The sequence below is a fragment of the Suncus etruscus genome, chromosome 16 (assembly GCF_024139225.1).
Source record: "Suncus etruscus isolate mSunEtr1 chromosome 16, mSunEtr1.pri.cur, whole genome shotgun sequence".
NCBI classification, from domain to species: domain Eukaryota; kingdom Metazoa; phylum Chordata; class Mammalia; order Eulipotyphla; family Soricidae; genus Suncus; species Suncus etruscus.
Genome location: NC_064863.1, coordinates 69,176,431 through 69,203,496, shown reverse-complemented (window position 1 = coordinate 69,203,496; position 27,066 = coordinate 69,176,431). Strand labels below are relative to the sequence as shown.

The 27,066-nt window shown below is 35.3% G+C and overlaps 1 protein-coding gene across 1 annotated transcript; it reads right to left on the bottom strand.

The window, feature by feature from the left end:
* Positions 1–2,458: 2,458 nt before the first annotated feature.
* FGF5 (fibroblast growth factor 5) lies at positions 2,459–27,066 on the bottom strand. Its single transcript, XM_049790286.1, has 3 exons — positions 26,430–27,066; positions 18,680–18,783; positions 2,459–2,914 (listed from the first exon to the last, which is right to left on the bottom strand). The coding sequence occupies exons 1-3, from the start codon at positions 26,839–26,841 to the stop codon at positions 2,567–2,569; spliced, it is 864 nt and encodes a 287-aa protein (XP_049646243.1). The 5' UTR covers positions 26,842–27,066; the 3' UTR covers positions 2,459–2,566.

Here is a 27,066-nt window from a genome sequence, read left to right as displayed (position 1 = left end):
AATATAATGCAATTGTCAAAACTAAATGCCAATCTTAGTGTGTGTTGTCTCTCTTGTAGACAAATCCTTAATGCAAAAATCACTGAGTTATAATTTCAACTATGCAATTTTACTAATATTAAATGGGTTTACATACTTTAAAAAAAACCCAAACCTGTTTTAGTAAGAAACTCTTTAGAAAGTTGGAGGTATTGTTAAGAAATTATATGTATATGTATTTTCTACACATGAATTCATTCAATGAATTAATTTAGGCATCTTTATGCTTCAATAAGCATTAATTAAATGTAATTCTTGATGGCTAGTAAACTAAAGATGAGTGCAATTTAAGTTTTTTTAAGTGTTTTTTTTTATTTTACTTTGGCTTTAAATTTTGAAATTAATGAGTCCTGGCTTGTATTATAGATATTTGGTAACTATCCTACTTTAATCTTCACATGCTAATCAAATCATATTAAAAACACAAGATAAGCTACTTGTTCCGTTTAAAAAAAACTTCCAGCCACATTGGTCAAACATTGATTTGCTTTTTATATGTACTAAGAATTTGTTAACAATTCTTAAAAATAACTTAAAATAAACTAGAGTTTTATTTTAGGCTTCTATTATGCATATAAAGTGGGATAATAGCCAGATAAAGATGATATGTTTCTTTATTTGCAAAAATCTCATTGTTTCATTTAACTCTGTAAAATGTTCTTATATAAATTAATTTAAAATTGTGTCGTATCTCAAGTTATATTTTTAAAATCATGCATTAAATGAAAAATATGAATCAGGTTATTGGATTACACATTTAGTTGAGGGATGGAGTTAACATACAACATACGTATAATTGTTTCCTTTCAACTAAAAACTTTCTGTTTAAGTGGAAGAAAGTTAAATTTTGATGAGTTTTCACTTTGCACTTGTACACCAAAGTAACATGATTTAAAAAAAAATCTGTCAGTATTTTTTCAAATAAGCATGCTTAAGTACAAACCACAAACTTTCTGTAAACAAGTCTTTCTGCAACAGACTAAACTATCTTTCTGAACAGTAGCTATGCAATTTTATTGGCACATTTCTGAAGATAATACTTGCACTTGATAAAAATGATAAAATACAAGAAAACAATAAGTTAGGCTAATTCTTTTATGTGAATTTTTTTGTGAAAGGTGCAGAATGCTATGCATTTGCATTGAGAAGTAAATACTTTTTTCAATGATCAAATCCCCAATTAAGTTTCCCATAAATCAACTTAAAAAATAAACTTCAGAAACTTTTTCTAGAAAGGAAAGAACTATTCATTAGAATGGTTCATTTTATGGTAGGAAAGTCAGAGTGTTTTGAGGAATAAAAATGTTTTGACAATGGGACTTGGCATGCATAAATTTTACGGATTTATCATCTCCTTCAATACTCCATACACTTCTGCTGACGGATTAGCTCCAAATGGGTCTATACACTGAGATCTGAGAAGAGGTATTTTTAAGCAGTCTGGTTTCATAGTCTATGCTTGATAGATAAAATTAATTCCTCCAGTTGTTCAAGAATGAGGGCAGGAGGTTAGATAAAAGAAGTAAAAGCCAGGCAGAATTAGATCCCAGTAAAATGCTACAAACTTAGTGTACCTCTAATCCTGTTCCTTATCTCCAACTCTAAATTCCATCAAAAATTATTATATTTTCTTTGTGCATTTAACCTATACAAACTTATTTGTCTAAAAAAGGAATAGAATTCCATGAATCAAGATATCATAAATTTACAAACTCATACACATTCTCTCTCTCTGTCTCTCTCTGTCTCTCTGTCTCTCTCTCTGTCTCTCTCTCTCTGACTCTCTCTCTCTCTCTCTCTCTCTCTCACACACACACACACACACACACACACACACACACACACACACAAATCCAAACTGAGCCTTTGGGTACTATAAAAGAGAATTTAACCATTTTAAGGTATAGAACTAAGTTTACATTATCTGAGGTATGGGGAAAAAGAATAATAAAAATTAAAAGTGCAATGGATAACAAAACTGAAAAAGAAATCCACATATTACAAATAGGTTACACACAATTGTAATTCATAAACTGCATTAAAACAGTTGTTTTTCATATTACTTAAAATAACAAAAGTAAGAAAATATGCGCAATGCAGAGGTACATTTTTTTTAAAAATAACAAAATTAATAAAAAATATTTTATCTGCACCAAAATATTCTTTGGAAACCAAAAGAACTTTAAATGTGTCATGTATGTTCTCTCAGGTTGATCTGTAAAAGTCTGAAAAATACACAGTCCACATTGTTTAACTTTCTGGAGAAAAAATAGTGTTAGTCTGCAACTACATACAAAGACTTTATGTTTTATGGGAACAGAAGGAAATGCTCCCTATATTGGTACAAAGAATTCCAGTTCAGTTCCTAGGAGAAAACATTTTGGTTTCAGTCAAATTGAAACAATTGCCCTGACTTCAATACAATCGAGTCTAGCTGAAGCTGTGTCCAAAGACTGTTCTTCAGAGTTTTTAAAGATTATACCCTCCTAAAGTAGAAGTATGATTTCTCAAAAGGCCAAGGTGAGTGCTATCCAAAGCGAAATTTGAGTCGGTATTTCACTGTGTTGGGACTTTTCCGAGGTGCAGAAAGAGGGACCTTTCGCTTAATAGGATTGGGTGGCTTTTTCTTCTCAGGAACAGTAACTGTGAAAGAAAGTTCTGGCTGCTCCACTTGCTTGAATCTTGGGAGGAAGTGGGTAGAGATGTGCTGGGGCTTCACCCGAGGACTGCAGCCTCTCTTTGCTTTCCCTCGTTTGTTCAGGGCCACATACCACTCACGACCCGTTTTCTCAGTTCTGTGTATTGCTGAGGCATAGGTATTATAGCTGTTTTCCTGAAATCTTTCCCTGAACTTGCAGTCATCTGTAAATTTGGCCTAGAGAAAAATAAAAGATATTTAGTCCCATATTCAAACTGTAATAAATGAAGTCATCTTATGCTGTGAATAAAACCCAAGATTTCCACCAACCCCTGAACAGCTAGCTATTTCATTATCTTGTATAAAAATACCTTTATTTCCTTTAAAGTTGAATTAACTCTTTCATCCCAATATTTCTGCAGCATTCACCTTTTTAAGCTTATATTTTGTGCATACTTAGTGAAATATCATCATTGTTTTTAAAATAAATGGAACTCAATATGTCTATTAAACAAAATTGTTTGGGCCAGAGAGATAGCATGAAGGTAAGGCATTTGCCTTGCATGCAGAAGGACAGTGGCTCGAATCCTGGCATCCCATATGGTCCCCGAAGCCTGCCAGGAGCGATTTCTGAGCATAGAGCCAGTAGTGCCCTTGAGTGCTGACCCCTGACCCACAAACCAAAAAAAAAAAAAAAAAACAAACAAACCCAAAACTGTCACTATTCAAACATTATTATAAAATTTGCATTTAAAAATTTTTGACATAGGATTTTCTCTCATAAGCCATCACAAAAATGAACAGCGTCTACTAATAAACAATTGTGTGGTAAAAATATCAGTTCATGTTTAGACAAATGGGGTCATATTCTTTTGAAACAAAAATACATTTCCAGTTTTATAAGTATGATTTATGATACTAACAGGGCATAGGCCCTATTAATATTATTGTATGTGTAAGAATTCTTTAGAAAAAGCTTTTCTTCTTATAGTGATGCAAGTCAGTTATTTTAGGTCAAGAAAGAAAAAAAATATTTTCTTTATTTTGAATTATACTCAGTGGTGCTCAGAGTTTATTCCCGGCTCTGTCTGTGCTCAGAGTTCACTTCTAGTGGGGCTTGAGTTCTCCCCTAGTGGAAAGAACTATAAGTTCTGGGAATCAATCAAACCAAGATCTGCTGCATGAAAAGCAAGTGCCCTACCTGCTGTACTATCTCTATGGGCCAGAAAAAAAAATTGAAGTTACTAGCAATACTTCAGCCTGATCTCTCTCTCTCTCTCTCTCTCTCTCTCTCTCTCTCTCTCTCTCTCTCTCTCTTTCTCTCTCTCTTTCTCTGAATCTGTCTCTCTCTCTCTTTGTGTCTGTCTCTCTCTCAAATAAATGCTTACATAATTGTGGATGAAGCAGAAAATTCTACATTGTTAATTATGCAGTTTAATATACAGAATCAGGACAGTATTCTGCAGGGATAACAATTATAGCTTGGGGGATGGCCACCTAAGAAGGTAGCAGAGAAGAGGACAAAAAAGTCTTCCCAGAAAAGGTGACATTTGAGCTGAGTTTTCTAGTGCAACAAATTGTTAGGGAGGCAGGTGTTGTGAGAAAAGATTTTCAGGAAAACTAGTGTGCACATATCAGCGTGACATTATCCTAAAAGTAGTTTGATATAATTGCCATCTGGGATGAGCAGAAAAGGGATAGGAAAGGAGGCTGACAATGATTATTACAAGCTCAAGTTCAGATTAGCATGGAGCTCAAAATACCTTAGTTTGCCACATTGTCTTTTTTTTTTTTTTGGTTTTGGTTTTTGGGCCACACCCAGCGTGCTCAGGGGTTACTCCTGGCTGTCTGCTCAGAAATAGCTCCTGGCAGGCACGGGGGACCATATGGGACACCGGGATTTGAACCAACCACCTTAGGTCCTGGATCGGCTGCTTGCAAGGCAAACACCGCTGTGCTATCTCTCCGGGCCCTTTTTTTATCTTTTTTTTTTTTTTTTTTTTTTTTTTGCCACATTGAGGACAATGAAGGAATATGGAATGGGAGGAGAAAAAGAGGGTATAGCTGGGTAGATATGTGATTGATTATCAATTCTGCCACTACAATTCTTAGCCATGAGCTTTGTTTCCATGATTTTTTTTTTTTTGGTTTTTGGGCCACACCCGTTTGACGCTCAGGGGTTACTCCTGGCTATGTGCTCAGAAATCGCCCCTGGCTTGGGGGGACCATATGGGATGCCGGGGGATCGAACCGCGGTCCTTCCTTGGCTAGCGCTTGCAAGGCAGACACCTTACCTCCAGCGCCACCTACCCGGCCCCTGTTTCCATGATTTTTATACTAATATAGAACTATTGTGATTATAAAACTAGTTTTACTTGGGAAAGGGTTCTGTGCTTTAAATAGAGTAATTACCTGTTTAGGGCAATGTACCTAAGTTATTTACATTCAAGTTTGACTCAATTGGTAACATTCTTTATTTGGGGGATATGAAGGCATATATACTAAATTTTCACAAATCAACTATTGACCCCTGTGCCCCACACACACTTAAACTCTTACTGGAGGCAAGTATGCCAGTGGCATTTTTTACACCAATGTCACTGACTAGTCTATGTCTAAATCAAGGGTACTATGGAGATGTCACTTTCCAAAAGGCCATTTTTTATTTTTTTTATTATTATTTTTGGGGAGTCTCATCCGGCAGTGTTCAGAAGTTACTCCTGGCTCTATGCTCAGAAATAGCTGCTGGCATGCTTAGGGGACCATATGGGATGCTGGGATTCGAACCACCGACCTTCTGTATGCAAGGCAAACATCTTACCTCCGTGCTATCTCTCTGGCCCTAAAAGGCCATTTTTTTAAATAAGGAGTTGTGGAGGGTAATTAGAGCTTTAGTCATAGGCATTGTGTCATAAGAGTATATTACTAAAACATATAAACATTTACACTTTTTTTTTTGTTCTTTATTTGGGGGTGGCCACACTGGGCTAAGCTCAGAGTTTATTCTTGTCCTGAGACAGGGATCAGTTGTGGCAGTGCTCAGGGGACCAAATGGGGTGCCTGGATCAAATCCAGGTGAACCAGGTGAGCTACATGCAAGGCAAGCACCTTCCTTCTTATACTATATGTCTGCATACATTTTTTCAAGTAAAATTTTCATAATAAATTTTCAAGTAAAACATAGATTTAGCTGTTATTTATTTATCTCAACAAATATACTATATCCCATTCAGTGAGGTAATTCCACAAAGTTTGGCTTTAAAGTAAAAGCCATTTTAGGATCTTCTGAAATTTTTCTGCCATTTAAACAGATAAACATTTCATAGAGTGCATCATCTAAAAAGTATCAGGTATATTTACTCCATGTCAATTTTAAATCTTTAAATGTATGTGTAAAACATTAAAAAAATGAGAACACAATATACCTTAACCCGAGATTAACCCTTATTTTGCAAAATTCCATTCTCTAAAGCTAGATAGCTTTATCCAGTTTTGACAGCTTGGAATTTTAAGTGTTACCTGGTCCTTTATTTTACTGTGAAAAATAGTTTACATTTGTGTTAAAATTGGTGTAGCTAAATCAGACACACACACATATGAATTTATGTGCACCGCTTTAAACACATCAATGTGTTTTAAACAAATAGCAAAACTGAATGTTAGTACAATAAAAATGCAAATAACTCTACTCCTAACACTATTCCATCTAAAACTTAGCCTTTCCCCACTAATTTATTTCCAAATATTCTTTCTTAAAAGGAGTCTTTTAAAGTAAAGTCAGTTCCATCTGGAAATGGATTTAGAGATTTTTAGTGTCATCCAACTGTCACATAGGATAGACATTTTCAAAACTTTGAGAACCCAACACTAACTTACAGCCCCTGAGTCATTATAAATTACACACACACACACACACACACACACACACACACACACACACACACACACACAAAAGCTGTCAGACTATTTTGGCTTTGGCTTTCTTAATTGACTTCTTTATAATTTAATGTTTTTTCTGAAAAATTCTTCCAGTTGTACTAGAAGTAAAGCATTTGAAATAAACATTTTTGAGCTTGTTTCATCAGGATATCCAGTTTCTTTTCCAGAAATCTAAAATTTCTGTCATTAGTATTTCTAGCCAAGAAAATGACCCTAAGCAGTATCTTTATGTCCTAATGACATGAATGAAGCATTTCATTGGCAGAGTCACTAAGTAATGTATGTCTAAGTTTTATGTATTTAAATAGCTGTTAGAAAAGTAAAGAGACATATATACACATAAATAGCATTACACAATTTCAGATAATAAAATCTCCAGGATATTTTAATAATCATTTTGCTTTGCTGATAATTTGGAGTCTAATGACAGTTCTCTAAGAATATTCGCAACTCTAAATTGTGGATTGCTCCCTATGGTGCTTGCAGGACCATATGACAGGCTCATATCCAGGACTTTGCAATGCATACACTGAAGGCCACTTTGAGTTATCTTCCCAACCCAGTGAACATTAGCTATTTTAACACGTCTTACATTATGAAAACCTTTTTGCTTTGTTTTGAGCAAAGCAAAGGCAGATCTGGGTGTGCTCAGGGCTTTCTCCTGGTTCTATGCTCAAAGAGCCACACACATGGAGAGGATTGAATTGAGTCAGTTGTATAAAAGACAAGCCCATACCTGCTCTACAATCAATCCTCCAACCCTATAAAAAGCATTTTAGCAAAATACTTTCTAAATAATTGAACAATATTATTTTTCCAGGGAATAAAAGTGGTATACAGACTTTCTACAGTAAAAGTGTGTAGTGGAGAGGTGTAAAAATTTCAAATCAAATATTGGAATCAGAACCCACCCACATCACCTCATTGCCCTGCAACAAAATCAATTTTAAAATATCTATAAATAAATGTTATCACTTGTATGTGGTATTTAGAATAACTTTATGAAGAGATGCAATCATCTTGTTGGGTATTGTCTTGAATACCTTTGGCCTAAAGTATAATGAGGAGAAAGAAAGAAACTGAGTGCATAAGGAGAGACACAAATATGGCCAAATATGGCCAAGCAATCTCAGGTATATTGGTGGAGATAAAAATAAATAAATAAATAAATAAATAAATAAATAAAAGGACAGAACTAAATATTCAAGCCAAAGTCAACAACACTGGAATCAAGAGATCCAAACTCTAGCAATTTAAACTTTAAAAGGGCCTGTTATACTGATAAGCTGGGGTGCAAAGGTATATACTCTGGGAATATGATAGAGGGAAATAGACATTCGTTGTGGGACTGGCCCTGATTCATTTTATGTATGAAAACAAACTATGAAGGACTTAGTAAATCACAATGGTTTCAATAAAATTAATATATATGTAAATAACTACTATATTTGTTTCAAATTTATATTTTTCAGAAGTTATTCAACAAATTCAGTAAATGTCTTATCTCATACCTGACATTTGTATATACCTACACTTTACAAAAAAGTCAATATGAAAATATTCCTTTTCATAGTCTCTGTTTACTTAAATTATCTATTGATATATTTTTTTTATATTTGGGATGCATACCTAGCTGTGTTCAAGAAAACATGCCTGTTAGCAATAGGGGGACCATATAGGATACCAGAGAGTTGTTTGCAAGGTAAATATAGGACCATATATGATACCAGTGAGTTGTTTGCAAGGTAAATGCTCTATCCACTACATTAACACTCTGGTTCTATCTATATTTTTATCTCTAATTTCTTCTGATTATGTAAGTATAAAAATGTTACAATCAGATATGTGAATCCTATAAGCTAAATTCTATGCTAAAAAAATAATGCTAGTTGACAATACAAAGAGAACTAAAAAAAATTAAGCAACTTTTTGCTTCAATCTATAAATTATTTAGAGAAGGGAAAATATAGTGTCATTAATGAAAATAGAAGCTTTTGGAATAAAACGCTTTACCTTGACTCTACTCACCTCTTTAGTGAGAGGAATACTTAATTTCCACAGAAAGGATCAAAGTCTGTTTCCAGAAAGTAAAAATGAAAACTACAAGCATCAATATTCAAACTTCAAGTCAGGAGTAACCCTTGTTACTTTTTTGGGTGTGACCAAAAAAGACAGAGGGAGGGAGGGAGGGAAGGAAGGGAAGAAGGGATGGAGGAAGAAGGGATGGAGGGGAGGGACCAAGGGAGGGGAGGGGCAAGGGAGGGAAGGGTGGGGAAGAGGGAGGGAGGAGGCGGGAGGGAGGGATGGAGGGAGGGAAGGGAGGGAGGGACAGAGGTGAGGAGGGAGGGAGGAAGAGAGGGAGGGAAGGGAGGAAAGCAAGGGAGGGAGGAAGGGAAGAAAGAAAGAGGGAGGGAGAGAGGAGGAAAGAAGGGAGGGAGAAAGAACAAAGGAAAGAGAAAGAAAGAAAGAAAGAAAGAAAGAAAGAAAGAAAGAAAGAAAGAAAGAAAGAAAGAAAGAAAGAAAGAAAGAAAGAAAGAAAGAAAGAAAGAAAGAAAGAAAGAAAGAGAAAGAAAGAAAGAAAGAAAGAAAGAAAGAAAGAAAGAAAGAAAGAAAGAAAGAAAGAAAGAAAGAAAGAAAGAAAGAAAGAAAGAAAGAAAGAAAGAAAGAAAGAAAGAGAAAGAAGAAAGAAAGAAAGAACGAAAGAAGGAAGAAGAAAGAAAAAGGAAGAAGGAAGAAGAAAGAAAGATGAAAGAAAAAGGAAGAAGGAAGAAGAAAGAAAGATGAAAGAAAAAGAAAGAAGGAAGAAGAAAGAAAGAAAAAAGAAAGAAGGAAGAAGAAAGAAAGAAAGATGAAAGAAAAAGAAGGAAGAAAGAAGAAAGAAAATGAGAGAAAAGGAAGAAAGAAGAATGAAAATGAGAGAGAAGGAAGAAAATGAGAAAGAAGGAAGAAAGAAAGAAGAAAGATAATGAGAGAGAAGGAAGAAAGAATGAGAAAGAAGGAAGAAAGAAAGAAGAAAGATAATGAGAGAGAAGGAAGAAAGAATGAGAAAGAAGGAAGAAAGAAAAAAAGAAAAAAATGAGAGAAGGAAGAAAGAAATAATGAGAAAATAGGAAGAAAGAATGCGAAAGGAAGGAAAATAAAGGATGGAGGGATTGAGGGAGGAAGGAAAGAAAGAAAAAAGAAAGAAGAGACATAAAAGGTATATTTATTAATGTGCCTACTATTACTAGGACAGTGTTCCTTTGTATAGAGTAGGGTGCTCACCTGGAACACCTGGATTTGATTCTGGCACCCCATTTGGTTCCCTGAGCACTGACACAACTGATCCCTGTCTCAGGACAAGAATAAACTCTGAGTTTAGCCCAGTATGGTCACCCCCCAAAAAAAAGAACAAAAAAAGAGAGTGTACATGTTTATATGTTTTAGTCTATCATACTGTAATCAGAAAATATACAAGCAGAATTTAATAGGGAGTCAAATTAAGGTAATATACTGCATAGCATTAAATGACTTGGGGAAACTGGTTCAAAATGCAGACTCACCATGGTCTATTTCCAGAAATTATGTTTTAGCAATCTGAAGTGAGAATCTAGATTAACTATAATCCTATGATTTTTGTACAAATGTGATAAGCAACGCCTGATATAAGACAGAAACTTTCTTTGATATACCAGTAACTCAATAAAGCTGGACTTTTGAAAGCTATACTTTATGTCTGGCCCTTTATAAGTCAATTTTGTTCTCACAATAATCCCATGACTATTAAAATTATTTTCCTATAAGAGAAGCAAAGAAAATGATTTAGATGTATCCTTGCCTTTATCAAGTGCCAGGATAGAACTATGACTGAAATCTCCAATCTCCAGAATTTTGGTGGAAGACAGTGGTCACTCTGGTGGTAAGTGAGATGTTGGAAATATCTATGTGTGAAGAGTTTAATTAGCAGTACTGCAAATTATGGGTCTTCAATAAAAAAATAATAATAATAGGAGCTGGAGCAATAGCATAGCGGCAGGGCATTTGCCTTGCAAATGCCTATGCAGGAATGGACCCAGGTTCACTTCCCAGCATCCCATATGGTCCTCCGAGCCTGCCAGGAGTGATTTCTGAGCTCAGAGACAGGCGTGACCCCTGAGCACAGCCAGGTGTGCCGCCCCCAAAAAAACCCAAAATAATAATAAAAGTAATAATAAATGCAATTTTTAAAAAAAGTGAAAGAATTTTTAAAACTCAAATAATATGACTGCTAGGTGAAAGTTCATCATACATAACAAGGTTATCTGTTGAACTTATCTCTTAAATCTTACCTGCAGTGAAGTTTCATGTTAAAACACAGGTGAAATTGAAAAGCTACTCCCAAACATCAAAGAAAATAGAGTTCTGTTGCTCTCTCTCCTCTTTCTCTCTCCTCTCTTTGACTCTGTCTCTGTCTCTGTCTCTGTGTCTCTTTGTCTCTCTCTCTTTCTCTTTCTCTCTCTCAATTAAAATGGATCCCAGAAGCTACAGCTCAATTCATTTTATTCAGATTTCTTGAGTAATATGGACCCCTTTGTCAAACTTAAATTGTATAAAATTATGGGGAAATGCATTTACTGCAAATGCAGCATCTTAGACTGTCTCTGTTTTGAATCTGAATTAGTAGACTCAAATGGAAAGAATTAGGGGGTAAAAATGTTTTAATTCAAAAGTCCCCTGCTGGGACCAGAGTGATAGCACAGCCGTAGGGAGTTTTTCTTACATGTGGCCAACCTGGAAAGGCCCCCAGTTCGATTCCTGGCATCCCATATGATCCACCAAGCCTGTCAGAGGAACTTCTGACCACACAGCCAGGAGTAACCCCTAAGTGCCACCGGGTGTCACCCCAAAACTACCCCCTAAATGAAAAGTTTTTGCTACTGGTCTTAACTAGAAGAGTAGAGAGCTTATGAAGTGACATTTATTTTTGTGGGAAGAGGGACATCCAACAATGTGTGGGGACTGTCTGGGGTGCACAGGATCAAACCTGGGTCAGCTACTATAACTTACCAGTAGTACTATCTCTCCAGCCCTGGTTATTTTTTAATGATGGTGACATCTATTGCTCAAGTCTCCATTTCCCCTTTCAGTCAACACTCTGTGTTAGGGGGTGAAGGTTTCTCCTCACTCTGCCCCCAGCATAGGAAGTCCCGTTCAGACACTCGAACCAAGCCAGCTGGCACTCTTCGAAACCAGGAAAGGAGGACGCTTTAGTCCTTACTAAGGGCTGATCAAGCATACATTCCATGCCTGTTTCGTAAACTCTGCAATTAGCTTTCCTTCCAAACATGATCCCCTAAAACCCTGAGAAACAAAAATAATTCAGCCACATGCTTCCCTTTGGATCTTTAAATAGGTCAAAAGATTGTTTTCCCTAACAAGCAATGAGCTATGATGCATATGATATGAAAAGACTGAAACATACATAATAACCAGCTTTGCCAGAATTTACATTTCAGATAAAAAGAAAAGGGCAAAATAGAACAAAAGATTTTCAGAGACCACACCATAGAATTCATGACCCTTTCCCTTTAAGAGCTTGAGGCAGAGAAATATACTTTTAATTGGGTTCATTGGGAAAGAACAGCCAGAAGATAAAAGGTTACTCTGTGCTTGAAAAGTTTGGAACTAAAGAGAAGAACCAATGATAAGAAGAATTTGGAACTAATTTTTATGTATAAGGAATAACTTTAAACAAAAAACTTATCTCAGGCCGGAGTGATTGCACAGCTATAGAGGTAGGGTGTTCATTTGCCTTGCATACGGCCAAACCAGGACAGACCCGGGTTTGACTCCCAGCATCCCATATGGTCCCTGAGTCTTCCAGGAGCGTTTTCTGAGCCAGGAGTAAACACTGAGCACCTACGCCAGGTGTTACTCAAGAAAACAAAAATACATTTTATCTCATTTTTACAGTCTATTATGCTAGTCTGGTGTTTTGAATGAGATAATACAAATAGCATAGATAAAACATAGAGAGTAGCCCCTGAAAAGTATTCAACTCAATGTTTATTTGTTTTTTTTTTTTTAAGTTTTTCTTTATTTGCTCTCTTGATCCTAGTCTCCTCTAAACAGACTTTCTGATTTGAGGATCAGGGCGTTGCAAACAATCAGATGATTTGGGGCCAAAGAGATAGGGCACTAGCTAGGTAAGTTGTTTACTTTGCCTGTAGCCAATTGGGTTCAATCCCCATTACCACATAAATTCGAGAATAGTGGCAGGAGTAATCCCTAAGAACAACTCCAGGAATAAGCCCTGATCATCACCCCCAAAACAGAATAGATAGTAAAGTGATAGATCAAAATGCTGCACTCTGGATCCTGGTAACCAGGGCTCTTAATCAACTCCTGAAAGCCCCATTACTTATTTGCCAATTATGTCTGGGATCACTTTAGGTCAATTCTGGAGGTTCTTTTTGAACTTCTTTGAAGATGGCAAACCTGATAAAAAGAGAAACAACAGCATAAAGGGGCAGGAACTGACAGCCTATTGAAAAACCAGAACAGCAAGAAGGGGCTGGAAGGATAGTACAGTGAGTTAAGTTGCTTGCCTTGCATGCAGCCTACCTGCATTTGATCTCCAACATCCCATACAAAGGGGAGTGATCCTTGAGGGAAGGGGGAGTGATTCCTAAGAATCACCAGGCAAAGCTCAAAACAAAACAAAGCAAAACAAAAAGACACAATAACAGGCAGAAGAGTGATCCAACAAGGAACATCAGGCCACAAATGAATTGAGAGAGTACAGAACACAGCAAAGGTTTACCCTCAAGGCTCTTTGAGAAGAAATTTTCTCCTCTTTCTCTATGATTCTTCACACATTTGGAGAAAGCAAAATACTACACACCCTTGTCCTTGTAAAGAATGCTGAAAACCCATCAATGTTGGAAGATAGGAATTTGTCTGCATGAGAATGCACAGTAGTAAAAGTTCTAAGAAACACTGCATGTCGTTTGTTCAGTGTGTGCAGATGGGATGAGAATAAAGAAAAGTTCATGCTGAGGTCATCAAAATTTAAATAAAACCGCATTGGGGCAGGTGTACAGGGGGTATTATGTTTCCTTGCAGGTGGCCAACTGATTTTTATCTTCAGCACCCCATATGGTTCCCCAAACCCCCCAGGAGTGATTTCTGAAAACAGAGACAAGTGTAACCCCTGAGCACTGCCAGGCTCCAAAACAAAACAAAACAAAATAAAACAAAACAAAACAAAACAAAAAAGCCATCATAAAAAGAAAACAGTATAAATACTAAGTCTTGTATTTCTTTTTGCCACCTTTGTGTTCCCTTACTAAAAAAAATTTTTTTCAGTGAAAAATTAGATCATCTTTTCTAATTCAGAAATTTCTCTTGCGAGGAGTTGCCCAGAAAAATCACATCACACTGGATAACAATAATCTCACTTATAATACTCTGGAGTAAGTTACACTGCCTATGTAACTCCTTTATATATTGTAAAATAAACTACTGGACACCCAAAAATAGAGGGAGAAACACCAAGAAAAAAATTTGTAGTAACAGAAAACGAAGAAGCAAGGAAACTATTCTAAATATTTTCTACAGTGTTCATTAAATTTGATTAAAAGTATTTTCAAATCATGAGTTTTTTATAAAACAATAAATGAAAATGAGAAAGATAGGAGATAGCTCTAAGACTGAGTCTAGACTTTGCATGCCTTTAATTTAATTCCCAGCACCGAGTAGTCACCTGACCACCGAGCACAATAAGCAGTAGTAGCAGAACACAGTCCAGTATAAGCCCAAAATGCAAAAAGAAGTAGACACAAAGAGAATTTTTAAGTAGATTATTTTTAAGAATATTTTTAAAAATTTTAAATTTTAAATTTAGTTTTAAAAATTTGTTTTTAAATATTTAAAAAGTTTTTAAGAATTTTAAGTGATTATTTTTAATTACATTTTTAAATGTTGGGCCGGAGAAATAGCATGGAGCTAAGGTGTTTGCCTTGTACACAGAAAGTCTGTCCCCTGAGCATGTCAGGAGCGATTTCTGAGCATAGAGCCAGGAGTAACCACTGAATGCTGCCGGCTATGACCCAAAAACCAAAAACCAAAAAAAAAAAAAAAAATGTTAATAGCAAAAAATATTATTTCTAAGAGATGCCTTTCTTAAGTAATGAGATAACACAAAAACTTTTAAAACACAATGCAGGTCTGGAAAAATAGTACAGATGTGCTTGGTTTGACACAGTTGATGGTTTGATCTCTGACTTCCCATTACTCAGACAGAGAACCACCAGGGAGTAATTCCTGAGTATAGAAGCAGAAGTAAACCCTGAACTTGACCCAGTGTGGCAATAAACAAACAAGCAAAAACAAAATGCATAAAGAAACATAAAACAAACAAACAAAACAAAAACAAACACCATGCAAGACATCATCTCTACTTAATAACTAATTCCTTATATTTTGCATTTTTATATAAAAACAAAGTTGAAAGTATACAATTTTCCCATGTTTCCTACAACATAGACTTTGCTTTTTACATCACGATAAATGTGTTTTTAGACATTGTTAACAAAATTCAAAAGTTACTCTATAACTTTTTCTGTTTTTAGATAACAACACTGTAGCTTTAATATGAACATTATGAGCTAATATACTTACAAGTTGCAAAAAGTCAATAAATGTACGCTATAAATGCCTTCACACAAATTATTGATGTAAAACAACTCACAAATTAAATGTCAAATTCTTAAAGAAGTGTTTTTAATCTTTTTAGGTGATTATGCATTTTTTGTTTTGTTTTTTGGTTTTTTTGGTTTTTGGGTCACACCCGTAGGTGCTCAGGGGTTACTCCTGGCTGTCTGCTCAGAAATAGCTCCTGGCAGGCACGGGGGACCATATGAGACACCGGGATTCGAACCAACCACCTTTGGTCCTGGATCGGCTGCTTGCAAGGCAAACGCCGCTGTTTGCTATCTCTCCAGGCCTGGTTATGCATTTTGTAAAAAAAAAAAAAATGTAAAAACCTTGGGACCGAAGTGATAGCACATCAGTAGGGTGTTTGCCTTGCACGAGGCCGATCCAGGACAAACCTGGGTTCGATCTCTGGTGTCCCATATGGTCCTCCAAGGCAGGAGTGATTTCTGAGCACATAGCCAGGAGTAACACCTGAGTGTCACCGAGTGTGGCCCAAAAACCAAACCAAACCAAAACAGAACAAAACAAAACAAAACACCCTCAAATATTTCTCAAGTACATGAACAATTTTTCAAGATGCTTAAACTAGAAACTAAAAGTGTGTGTGGGTCCATCTTATAAAGCTGATAATTTATTGGATTAATACTATTCTTTCATTTAACTTCCTTTTAAATAAATCACTTTATTTATTTACTCTTTTACATTTCCAACTAGAGAAAAGGCACTAATAAAAGCTCAGGAAAAAGAAAGTAAGGTTGGACAATTGGTTTGGAAATAAACCACATCATCACCGAGCTTAATTTTTATTTAATCTACAATTTAGTTCAATGTCATCAGAATGACTTTTATATCAAAGAGCTTTAGTGAGTGACAAGAGCAAGACCCGCTTTAGACTGTTTGAAAGTCATTATTCCATGAAATAACTTTAGGCTGCCAAAATGAGAAAGACTAACAGATGCTGTTTTTGCTTTATCTGCATTATTTCAGCCAGCCATACTTAGACATTTGGGTCAAATTTCTGGAAATTTGTTACTTGCATTGGACAGAGGAATCATGTATCCTAACCTCTTACTTCAACCTTTCTAATTGGCATCCATTTGTAATACTTTCCTTTCTGTAGCAATTATCCTTAAGCAGGTCAAAGTTCAGTCTATTTTTTGCTTTCACTAGAACCTGAATTTGTAAACCTAAAAGTTAAGAATTTTACCCCAAACAAATAAGTAAATAATAAAACTTTTCTTTACCTGCATTGCATATTATTATTATGCTCAGGTTTTCAATTTTATACAACCTTAGATTGTGCAAAAGATATTTTCCCTGGAGATCTATTTGATTGTTTTCTATATGATGTGTTGATTTTTATTTTTAAAAATCAAATATGAAAAAAAAATTAAAAAAATAAAGTGTGATTTTTTTTCCCCTTTTTCTTTATTATAGGGGTTATTCCCAGTAATGGTTGACACATGATTGTAAGTATGACAGCTCAGTGCTGTGGTACTCTGACTACTATAGTCACACACTGCAGTATACAGACAGGGATCCATCTAGTGCTAAGGTTCAAATTCAGGGCTCACACATACATACTATGTATGTACTTTAACATTAGAGCTTTCTTTGAATCTCAGAATATTACTTTTAAGTATGCCATAGAGACAGTACAGTGGGTAGGGCATTTGTCCTGCATACAGCTAGCCTAGGTTCAATCCTTCGGCAACACTATGGTCTCCTGAGTTTTTCAGAAGTGATTCCTGAGTGCAGAGCCAAGAGTGAGCCTGAACACCGTTAGGTATAACCTAGGTATAACACCCAAACAAAACAAAACATACACGCATACACAAAGAAAACAGAGTATTCTACATTTTCATAGTGAGGCAAAACTTTGCGCCTTCAATAAAAAACAATAATGAAAAGGCAATTCTTTTATAAATACTATTAAACAGGGGCCGAAGTGATGGCCCAAACAAAGGCGTCTGCCTTGCCAGTGCTAGCCTAAGACAAACTGTGGTCCGGTCCCCCAGCAACTCATATGGTCCCCCAAGCCAGGAGCGATTTCTGAGTGCATAGCCAGGAGTAACCCCTGAGCGTCACCGGGTGTGACCCAAAAATCAAAAATAAAATAAAATAAAAATTATTAAACAGCTTTCTGGAATTTAATAGCCAGGTCAGAAAATAAAAATAAGTAAATCTTTACATAATTCTGTAATGGTTTATCATTAAGGTCAACAAAGATATTCAATTTGTCGTATAAATAAAATGTTAGTAATTTGTCAGAGTTTAATATTCATTTATTCAATGTTATGTAGCAATGTTGCTCTAAAAGTTTTATATGTAATATGTCATTTAGTTCTCAAATAACTGTACTGTAGGGATATTTTTAATTCTATTTTGCATCAAGAGATATTAACAAGTCACTTTTGGATAAGAAGGAAAAATAACAAAATTTTTCATCCCTGAACCAAATGAAAATGTCATTAAATTTTTTAAAATTTTGTAAAATAGAAATTATGAGAGTTAATTTTAATTGATTGCATTTAGCTATAACTTTCATATACAGTGTGAAATAAAAAATATAGTTTTCCAATTTGTTTGATAAAAGTTAAATGAAAGAAGAATTAAAGAACTGATACCAAAAAGGAATTTCTTTATAAATATATTTAATGGAAGTAAACTTAGTACACCAGAGACAAAGCATAAATCACTTATAACTAGTAGTCATTTATACTAATAGGAATAAACAGAATGAATGATCATAAAAGTAAGTTAAATATCAGCTTTTAAATTACTTAATACTTGCAATTTTGGAAAAATATGTTTATAAAGTTGTTAGAAATTATATAAGTAGTTTGAAAAAGGTTTTGAGTGCAAAATTAGTCTAGTTTTTAAAAGTAATTATAAATGATGCAAAAAAAGTACAAGAAAAGAACTTTTCAAATAAGTAAGAAAAAATGTTTCTGTGAAATCTTGTCTCTTCATTAGTGGTTCCTTCCCTCTCTACTTAATAAAATGGATATCTTCTATATTACTTAAAGTAAACTTTTAACATTCTCATTAACTTGTATGATCCAATTAACTTCACAGTTCCCCATATGTATATACATGTAGTGTTCTATATAATTCTTACAAAATTTTCCTCATTCAAACTTCTTTTCAGAAACGGAATAGTATTACTTTTATTATACTATTTTCAAATACACTTACCCTTATGACTTCTGGTAAATTCGACCATGTTGTGTAAATAGAATATTTAATTGTGTCTTATTAAAACACAGTCAGGTATCTTAATGAAATGTATACATAATTTTGCACATACACCAAATTAAGTTCTCTGAGCAAATTGTCCTATTTACTATCCATAACGTTCAGCAAATATAATGTGGTTCTACTTACACTTGCATGAAGTTTTCCCCTTTTTGACATCGCTAAAAATTTGTTGCTGAAAACTCCTCGTATTCCTACAATCCCCTGAGACACAGCAAATATTTCCAAAACACCTAGGATGACAGAAATCCCAAAATAAAACAGAGTCCTTTATAGAACATCGTAAGAATTAGTTTCTACGAATTCTTTCCAATCTTTATTACGGTGATTTAAAATAACTAATACCACTTAACATTCTTATTTTTATAATTATTTTAAATATTTTTACTCAGATGTTAATTTAAAATAGTAAGTTTCAGGATTCTAAAGTTTCTTTTTCATTATTTTCTTATAGAGAATATTACTTTCTGTAAACAATAGAATTACTTTGAAAATAGTAATTTTAAGTTTTAAATTTTTAAGAAACCGAATAAACTTTTAAATATTTTTAAAATAATTCTCATGTATTATTCTACCACTAAAGATAATCCATCACTTTAAATACTAAAGCATGTAACATCTATATTCAAAAATTTTATAAATTAAAAATATTAAAATACCTTTTACATAAAAATACTATGCTCAAATTATCAAAATATAAAATGAACATATCAATGTATGCTATATTCAATGATTTAGCAAGTAGCTTATTTAATGAGTAAAACATATCAAGATACTGAAAGATCTTATAAATAATTTGGTGTTATTGTCTCAATGAAGTGTTTAATGTATTCTGGTTTGAGACTTCTGCATGTTGAGTAACTTAAAAAACTGTAATCAGATATTTTGTTACATTATTTATATTTTATCGTATTATTATGTCAGTGTTCCCCTGAACTCTATAATAAATTGAAAATGTAAGTCCAGTAGGTCAAAGTAATTATATACCACAATTCATAAAATACTTTAAGTCTAAGAAGTATTTTAATATAAAGCTGACAGTAGAAATGTATGCTTATTCATTGCAGACACAAAAAACTATAATATGAGAAAAACTGTATTTATTGTTAACTACTTACATTAAATCACAACCTAATAAAAGGACAAAGTATAGTTCATACTATTCAATCTGCAACATCAGATAGTCTCCTGAGCTCCACTGGGAGAAGCCCCCAGCACTGAGATCTGACCACTCTCAAATATGACCCTCCAAAACAAAAAACAAAATAAAACAAGAACAAAAACTCATTAGCAATACAAAATCCTGAATCAGAAATGTCATGGTTAGGGGAGAGAAACTGCAGAACTTATTATTTTTAGTATAAGCATTCTTTGCTCAGAGTGAATAAAATGCACCTCAAGAAAACTGTAGCTACTAAATTATTAGTGGATATTTCTATGAAAGTAAAAGGCCTAAAACTTTGAAAGTTTACAAAGAAACACATTACGTTTCCTTTTAGGAAAAAAAACTATTGTCTTAGAAATTATTTTCAAAATGTTATTTACATTTGTTATGCAAATTGTCTCATTAGGATGCATACATTTTAGAAGAATTATCTTTAATAAAATTAAAACTACAGACAATGTTTTGTAAAGTTAAATATTCTACATAATATAATAAGGTAAGTAATATTGATGCAAGCATGACAGAAAATCTTACACAGCTATATCTATATCAAATTCTCTGAATGACATTGCTAACAATGTCATGATTTTGATGTTTGAGATATTAGGGATTTGATTGTTAGCACAAGTTTTAAAAGACAGGTAGAACAATAACAATTTGTCAATGTGAAGAATGACTGACATAAAAATGATAAAATAATAATAAAAGTGAGAAAGGAGATTGAAATTATCCATGACTATGTTAGTAGAGAATTTTTTTTACTCCTCTTTCTGAAATAAAAATTTTCTGGAATAGTACCTGATTTTATAAAAGCAAATTTATTGTTCTGTAATGAAAAATGCATTTCAGCATAAAAATGAAAATTCTTATTATATGTTTTTGCAGGCTAATACTTATTGGGTCGAGACAAAAAAGCTTTGCAAGCATTTATTTATTGGGAACACTCTTTTGCTTACATAATGTTTTGATTTTTAACAATAAATATTCTGATTTTTAAAAAGACCCATTTTGACTAATTTGGAGTTCAATACATGTTTGTTTAGCATGTATATATTCTATAAATTTCTTATTTCAAATAAGGGGAAGATTAAAGAGTTTATGGAAAAGCATTGTTCTTGCACGTTCCATTTTTTTCTTTTTCTTTTTAAACAGTTTTTTTTATTGATTGATTGGTTTTTGGCAACACACGGGAATCCTTAGGGGTTACTTCTGGCTCTTGCTCAGAATTCACTCCTGGCAAGCTTGAGGGACCATATGAGATGACAAGAATTAAACCGGATCCGTCCCGGGGTCAGCTGCATGCAAGGCAAAGCTGCATGCTGTACTATTCCTCTGGCCTCATGATTTTTTTCTTATAAATTCCAATAATAAAATTATATATTGCTTCAGGACTGGAGAGATAGTATAGCAATTAGGGCATTTGTCTTACATGTGACTGATCCAGGCTCAATCCTCAGCATCTCATATAATCCCCTAAATACCTGCATGAGTAGAACCAAGAGTAACCCCTAAGCATTTCTGAGTGTGGCCAAAAAAGCCAAAACTTTTTTTTTATTGAATTATATATTATTTGAAAATAAAATAATTTTATAATATTAAGACATTTTTATAAAAGTTATTTTAAATAATTTTAAGAAAGTCATATTTTATTGAAAGTTTTAAAATATACCTTTACATATATTGTTAACCTTTAACTTATGAAAACTACATCAAAGGAAAAATATAATATTAGATTAAATACCTTTTCACATAGACTACTGTGGTATGATTTTCTAAATCTAAATTCTGTTGAAATAATAACTTTCAAAGTAATTTTCACGATAATTTCACTGTTTCTAGAATATTGGTATAGCTTCTACAAGTCTTAAAATTTAAATTTTTGTCCCTGAAAGAGATCATATACATACTGAATTTACTATACCAAAATGCAGTGATTCACTAAAGTATTCTATATAATGTGTATTCAGTTAAGTGCAATAAAACCATAGAACAGAAAAATTATTGTTTTAAGCTTTGGTAATTTCTTGACTTATGTCATTTAGAGCCAGCAAAAGCATATTTGATGACAATTTACAATTCATAGCATGAATGTCAAGATATATCCATAAGTAAATTATGAGGGGCCAACTATTTCTCATAGATCATAGAGATATAATGAATGTTTGCTAAATTGATTTGTTTCCTTTTACTTTCTAATTAACACTTTCCCCCATTTTAGTCTACCCTATATACACATGTCTCCTGCTATTTTGGTCCTCTTCTGCTTGGGAGGTGGGAAAGATCAGTATAAATTAATTCATATTAAACAGCTATTAAGATGTGTTATTTTTTCAAGGGTATTCACATTTAAGAGGATCAAAATAATAGGTCAATACTAAACAGGGGGAATTATTCTAGTCTGACACTCTGGTTTAACATCTTACTTGATGGAAGCAATAACTTGCTGCCTCTCCGATTATAGACACTTTAATGCACAGGTTTGGAAGTACAGTTTTGCATTAACAAGTTTATTCAGTTATATAGATCTTGACTTTTTATTTAGTACCTCTAGAATTTTCATAAATAATAATAATTATTAATAATCCTAGATACAATTATATAGATGTTCCCTTTTCTTGGTAAATAATATCTAGAAATATGCAGTTATTACATGCTTTTAAATTCTTTCAACAAACCATTAGAAAATCCCCAAAGAAAATTAATTTAAAGCCTGAATTTTTCTCTCTAAGTCATATATCAACAAATAAATCCTTATCAAATCTGAGTCTTATAATAGCCAGTCTAGGGCCAAAAGTGATAGAACAGCAGGTAGAGTGCTTGCTTTGCATGAAGCCCACCCAGGTTTGATCCTTGGCACTCCATATGGTCCCCAGAACCCACCAGGAGTGATGCTTAATAGTTTCTTTGATTAAATTAGTAACAAAGTCTCTGGTTTATCTAGATTAGGGGGTTATATAAAGACTCCATTAGGCCATATTAGGGAATTATATTAGATGCTCCAGACATCAATCTAGACATTATAAAAATCAATTAAGTGAATTCAAATTATTAAAAATTATACTTTAATGAACTTTTTGGTTTTGCGGAATTTTAGGTTAGAATTTTCACTTCATTTCATTTTTATTACTAACTAAAATTAAACTTGAAAGACCGTATAGAAAATTTTGTTTCCATGTAATATATATAACATGCATAGATATTTCATTATCTGTTTTATTCTCTTTTAACTCTTTTTTATTATGAATTTATGTGCAATGAACATTTTCCTTTTTTAATCTTCAAAGTGTAAGGTAACAATTCTATACAATAAACTAAAATGTTACTTGGTATATTTTATCTAAAATTATGTTATCAAATATATGGCCAAAATTTGCTGTATACATACACACACATAATGTATCCAGTTCTCAAAAATAAACTTGAGGGATGTCTTTGTAGCCACACCTGAAGGTGTCCTGGGGATTTAACTCAGGATTGCATGAAAGGCAGCTACTTTAATTTTTTTACTTTCTCGCAGGACCTCAGTTTTCAAAACTTTTCATGGCAGAGGATAGTAGTCATACAGATAAATGCTCTTTCTGATTAATTTTACATCCAAAATATTAAGTTTTGAAGAACGTGTTAGAAATTGCAGTTTAATAATAGAGTTTTAACTTTTTTGAAGTAGCAAGCTATGCCCAAGTACTGTTTTCTATCATTGATAACTTGTAGATATTAGCTTTCAATAAAACTCCCTATTGTTCCCTCTGCCATCTTTGACCCAGTTCTTTGTGACTCATGAGATACTTTGACAAATGTTTCCTTTAATAGTCTATGGTTTACCTATGTGTCAGGGAACTATTAAGGACTACTTTCAAAGAAATAAGTGACTGGGGGTTGGAGCAATAGTACAGAGGTAGGGCGTTTGTCTTGCACTCAGCTGACCCAGGGGAGACCTGGGTTCAATCCCCAGCATCCATATGGTCTCCCAGGAGTGATTTCTGAGCGCATAGCCAGGAGTAACCCCTGAGCATCACTGAGTATGACCCCAAAACAAAAAAACAACAAAAATAAAAAAGTAAATGACCAATTGCAATTAGCAGTCTCCTATTTTTTTTCTCTAGTATTTAGGGGAGGAGATCTATTTCAAATTTCCAAACTAAATGTGATCTTACTAGACATTTTATGTCGCAATACTTCTTTATCAATTAATATGAGCAAAATGTTATGCCATATTAGACACTCCAGATACTCATCAAGCGTGATTTTAAATATTTATATTATGCTAACTGTTGTAAGACACACACCAAAAAATCTAACTTAAAGTTAACCAAAAAACCAAGGTTGATTAGGTTGCTTTCTAATATTAAATACATAAAGGAATGAAGGATCATAAACTGCTAATCTGTGAAATTTGATTGTAAACTGTACTAAATTAGGGTAGGAATAGTTATATTAAAAAAGTATGATTTGGGATCTGTTTAAGAAGTTTCTTTTATTGTGTTTATATATTTTAACATAGAATTTTAAAATAAATGGTATCTCAGATACAATAATATAAATCGGTCAGTATCTTATAGATGGCTGTTATCTTGATTAATAGGGTCTCATTGTCTTTTCTGTGATTTTTATACAACTCTGACAAGGCCTAAAGTGCAAAGGAAAAACACTTTTTTCCTCTTAATGTTTTTTCTGGGTTTCAAAAGATTGTCTCCACACCAACCTAAATCTAGATGCAATGTTGAACAATCCAAGCTCTGGAAGCCAACCTGTTGCTTGTCAACTTTGACTCCTCTCTGGGGATCATAGATTGCACTTTTATTGGTGTAAATTTCCTTAAAAGACAGAATGGGTCAAATTCTTATGAGAGGTAAAGGAAGAAAGATTCTTAGAAGTGGCAAATAAACTCTGTTGTCTAATGGAGCAAACATAGGGTTGGGTGGGAGAAAGTTAAAATCACTGGAGACAGTGTAATTTACACAACTGTCAATGACCCTGAAATCTCGAATATACCCCTCCCTTCCCAAAGACCTGCCTTTATCATCAAGATAGGGATTTGCTTGGTAAGAATGAAATGAGCTCTAAAACATGGAAACAGTATTTGCTAAAGACCATGTTCAAAGGCCCAGGGACTCGCTGACCATGAGTGAAGGACTCTCTCCCTCTCTCTGTCTCTCTTTCTATGCCTCTCTATCTCTGTCTCTCTCATCTCTCCTCTCACCACTCCCTACCCCCCCCACCCCCATTCCATGCTTAAGGCTGCCTCATCACAAACAACACTAACTGGAACTGTACAGCCTAAAAAACAAGATAGGCAGGAGGCTGGAGCAGACCCGCTGTCCCTTTCAGCGCAAATGACCAGGGCCTGATTCTGGCTGAGAACTTGCCAGGCTGTGACAGCGACCTGCTCGCAACCAACCTGTGCTCCAGAATCCTCTGCCAGATTGCAAGCCCGCCTCTGGCGAAGGCACACCTCTGGAGCTGGGGTAAGAACAAATCCCTTGGGGTCCTGGAGTTCATCGGTTTAGGACTGATCAAGTTAGATACACCAGAAAGCTGCCAGGCTGACTCTGAAAAGCTGATGGGTGGTGCACAGCGCTATCTCCTGGCCAGTTTCCACTCTCTCAAGGTACTGTCTTAGAGGCCAGGCTCTTCTCTATCTGGCGGATTGACTACCCTGGAATGGAGATCCTGCAGTACCCCTTTGGTGAAGCCCCTGCAAAACCGATGGCCCTAGTTCACCAACATGTCTCTCTACCTAGACTTGGAGAGATGAATCCAACAGGAGAGTCAGTGATGTTTGGCCAAGGAGAAGGTTGAATTGGAAGGAAAGAGAAATCAGAAAGGAGAGAGAATGTTTTCAAGAGAAAATTCAAAAGGAAACATTTAAACTTTTTTTTCACTTTGTTTCACTGCACAATTTGCACCTGTAGCAAATTAAAACTCTCCTGAATTTTTTTTTCCAAATAGAGAACTTTTTCCTAATTGTCCTTGAATCCAAAGCGTGGCCACTCTTCTTAAATAAGTCTTTTTCGTTCTGTTAAAATACTCAAAGTGTCTAAACCCAACTCTGTCAACTGATTGTTGGAAAGTCCATCAACTTTCCCTCTCTAAATGTGTCCAGTTTCTTAGATCAGTTTTTTTCTTTTTCCAATCAGAGGATGTCTGGTCTCTTATACATGTATACCCAAAAGTGTAATAGATATTAAAACAAGAGTTTATGATCTGGCTACGGGGGTAGTTAGAAGAGTTCAGTCTTCTCGAGAAAGAAGTTGAAGACCTTTCCATTATGGATAGAAAGTACTTTGACGCCTCCTGAAAGTATAACCCTAGTACAAAGGCAAAAAGTAAAGAAAATTTCAAGGGAGAGATGGAGGGCGACTTGGTTGGGCTCTATTTTTTATTTAATATCCTCCCCCCCAATTAGATTGGAAATGATTTTTCCAGGCACTACCTGCGCTTTCCCCTTTGGGACCAGAGCAAATTAGAAGCCAGGTTCACCGCCCAGGAAAACTTACATGCGAAGAAAGTGAGGTCATCCCCCCTCGTACCCCTAGAGAGTACGGGGTGCGCGTCCCGAAAGCTCATCTTCCCTCTCTCCGGGTCAGCTGGGTGGGCAGGGGTTCGAACTCCCCAAGGTGCGCTGGGGGCTGGATTCCCCCGTGTGGTCCCTCCCCTGCTCTCCAGCCGTCTGCCCGCCTGGGACGCCTTTCGCAGGAGAGCCAAGCAACTTACTTAACAGATTGGCTTCGTGGGAGCCGTTGACTTTGCCATCGGGGTAGATCTGCAGATGGAATCCGATGCCCACTCTGCAGTAGAGGCTGCCGGTGCGCCGCCCCGAAGGGCTCCACTGGAAACTGCTTTGCTCCAAGCCGCTTCCAGGAGTGCCCAGAGACGCTGCAGAGGAGGAGGAGGAGGAAGAAGAAGAGGAGGAGGAGGCGTTGGAGGTCGAGGAAGAAGAAGAAGAAGAAGACGTGGTATTGCTCCCGATGCTCCGGCTTCTGCTGACGCCTCCTGGGTTCCTATCACTGGCAATGGGTCCTCCCTGTTGCCCTTTGGGGGCGAGGCGCTTTTCCCCTTGAGCCCAGGCGCTGAGGATCAGGTGGCTGAGGAAGAGGAAGAAGAAGAGGAAGAAGGACAAGCTCATGCTTCCAGCCGCGGGGGTCCGAAGTGCATCTTGGAGGGTTGGTTCTGGGCTCTGTAGCCCCCGAGCGACTGCGTGCTTCTGGCGCTGTCCCTCTCCATGCACCGGGTGGACATAGCCTCGGGAAAGAGAGAGGGAGTGGAGGAGAGAGAGAAAGAGAGAGAGTGAGAGAGAGGGGGGGACACTGGAGCGGATCTGGGCTCCAGCACCGGGATATTTATAACGCCA

Coding starts and splice junctions, on each gene's coding strand:
- FGF5 (XM_049790286.1), bottom strand. CDS start 26,841: ATGAGCTTGTCCTTCTTCCTCTTCTTCTTCCTCTTCCTCAGCCACCTG. Junction 18,784..26,429: donor CCACGAAGCCAATCTGTTAA/GTAAGTTGCTTG, acceptor CTGTCATCCTAG/GTGTTTTGGAAATATTTGCT. Junction 2,915..18,679: donor GGGGAAAACTTCATGCAAGT/GTAAGTAGAACC, acceptor ATTTTTCTCTAG/GCCAAATTTACAGATGACTG.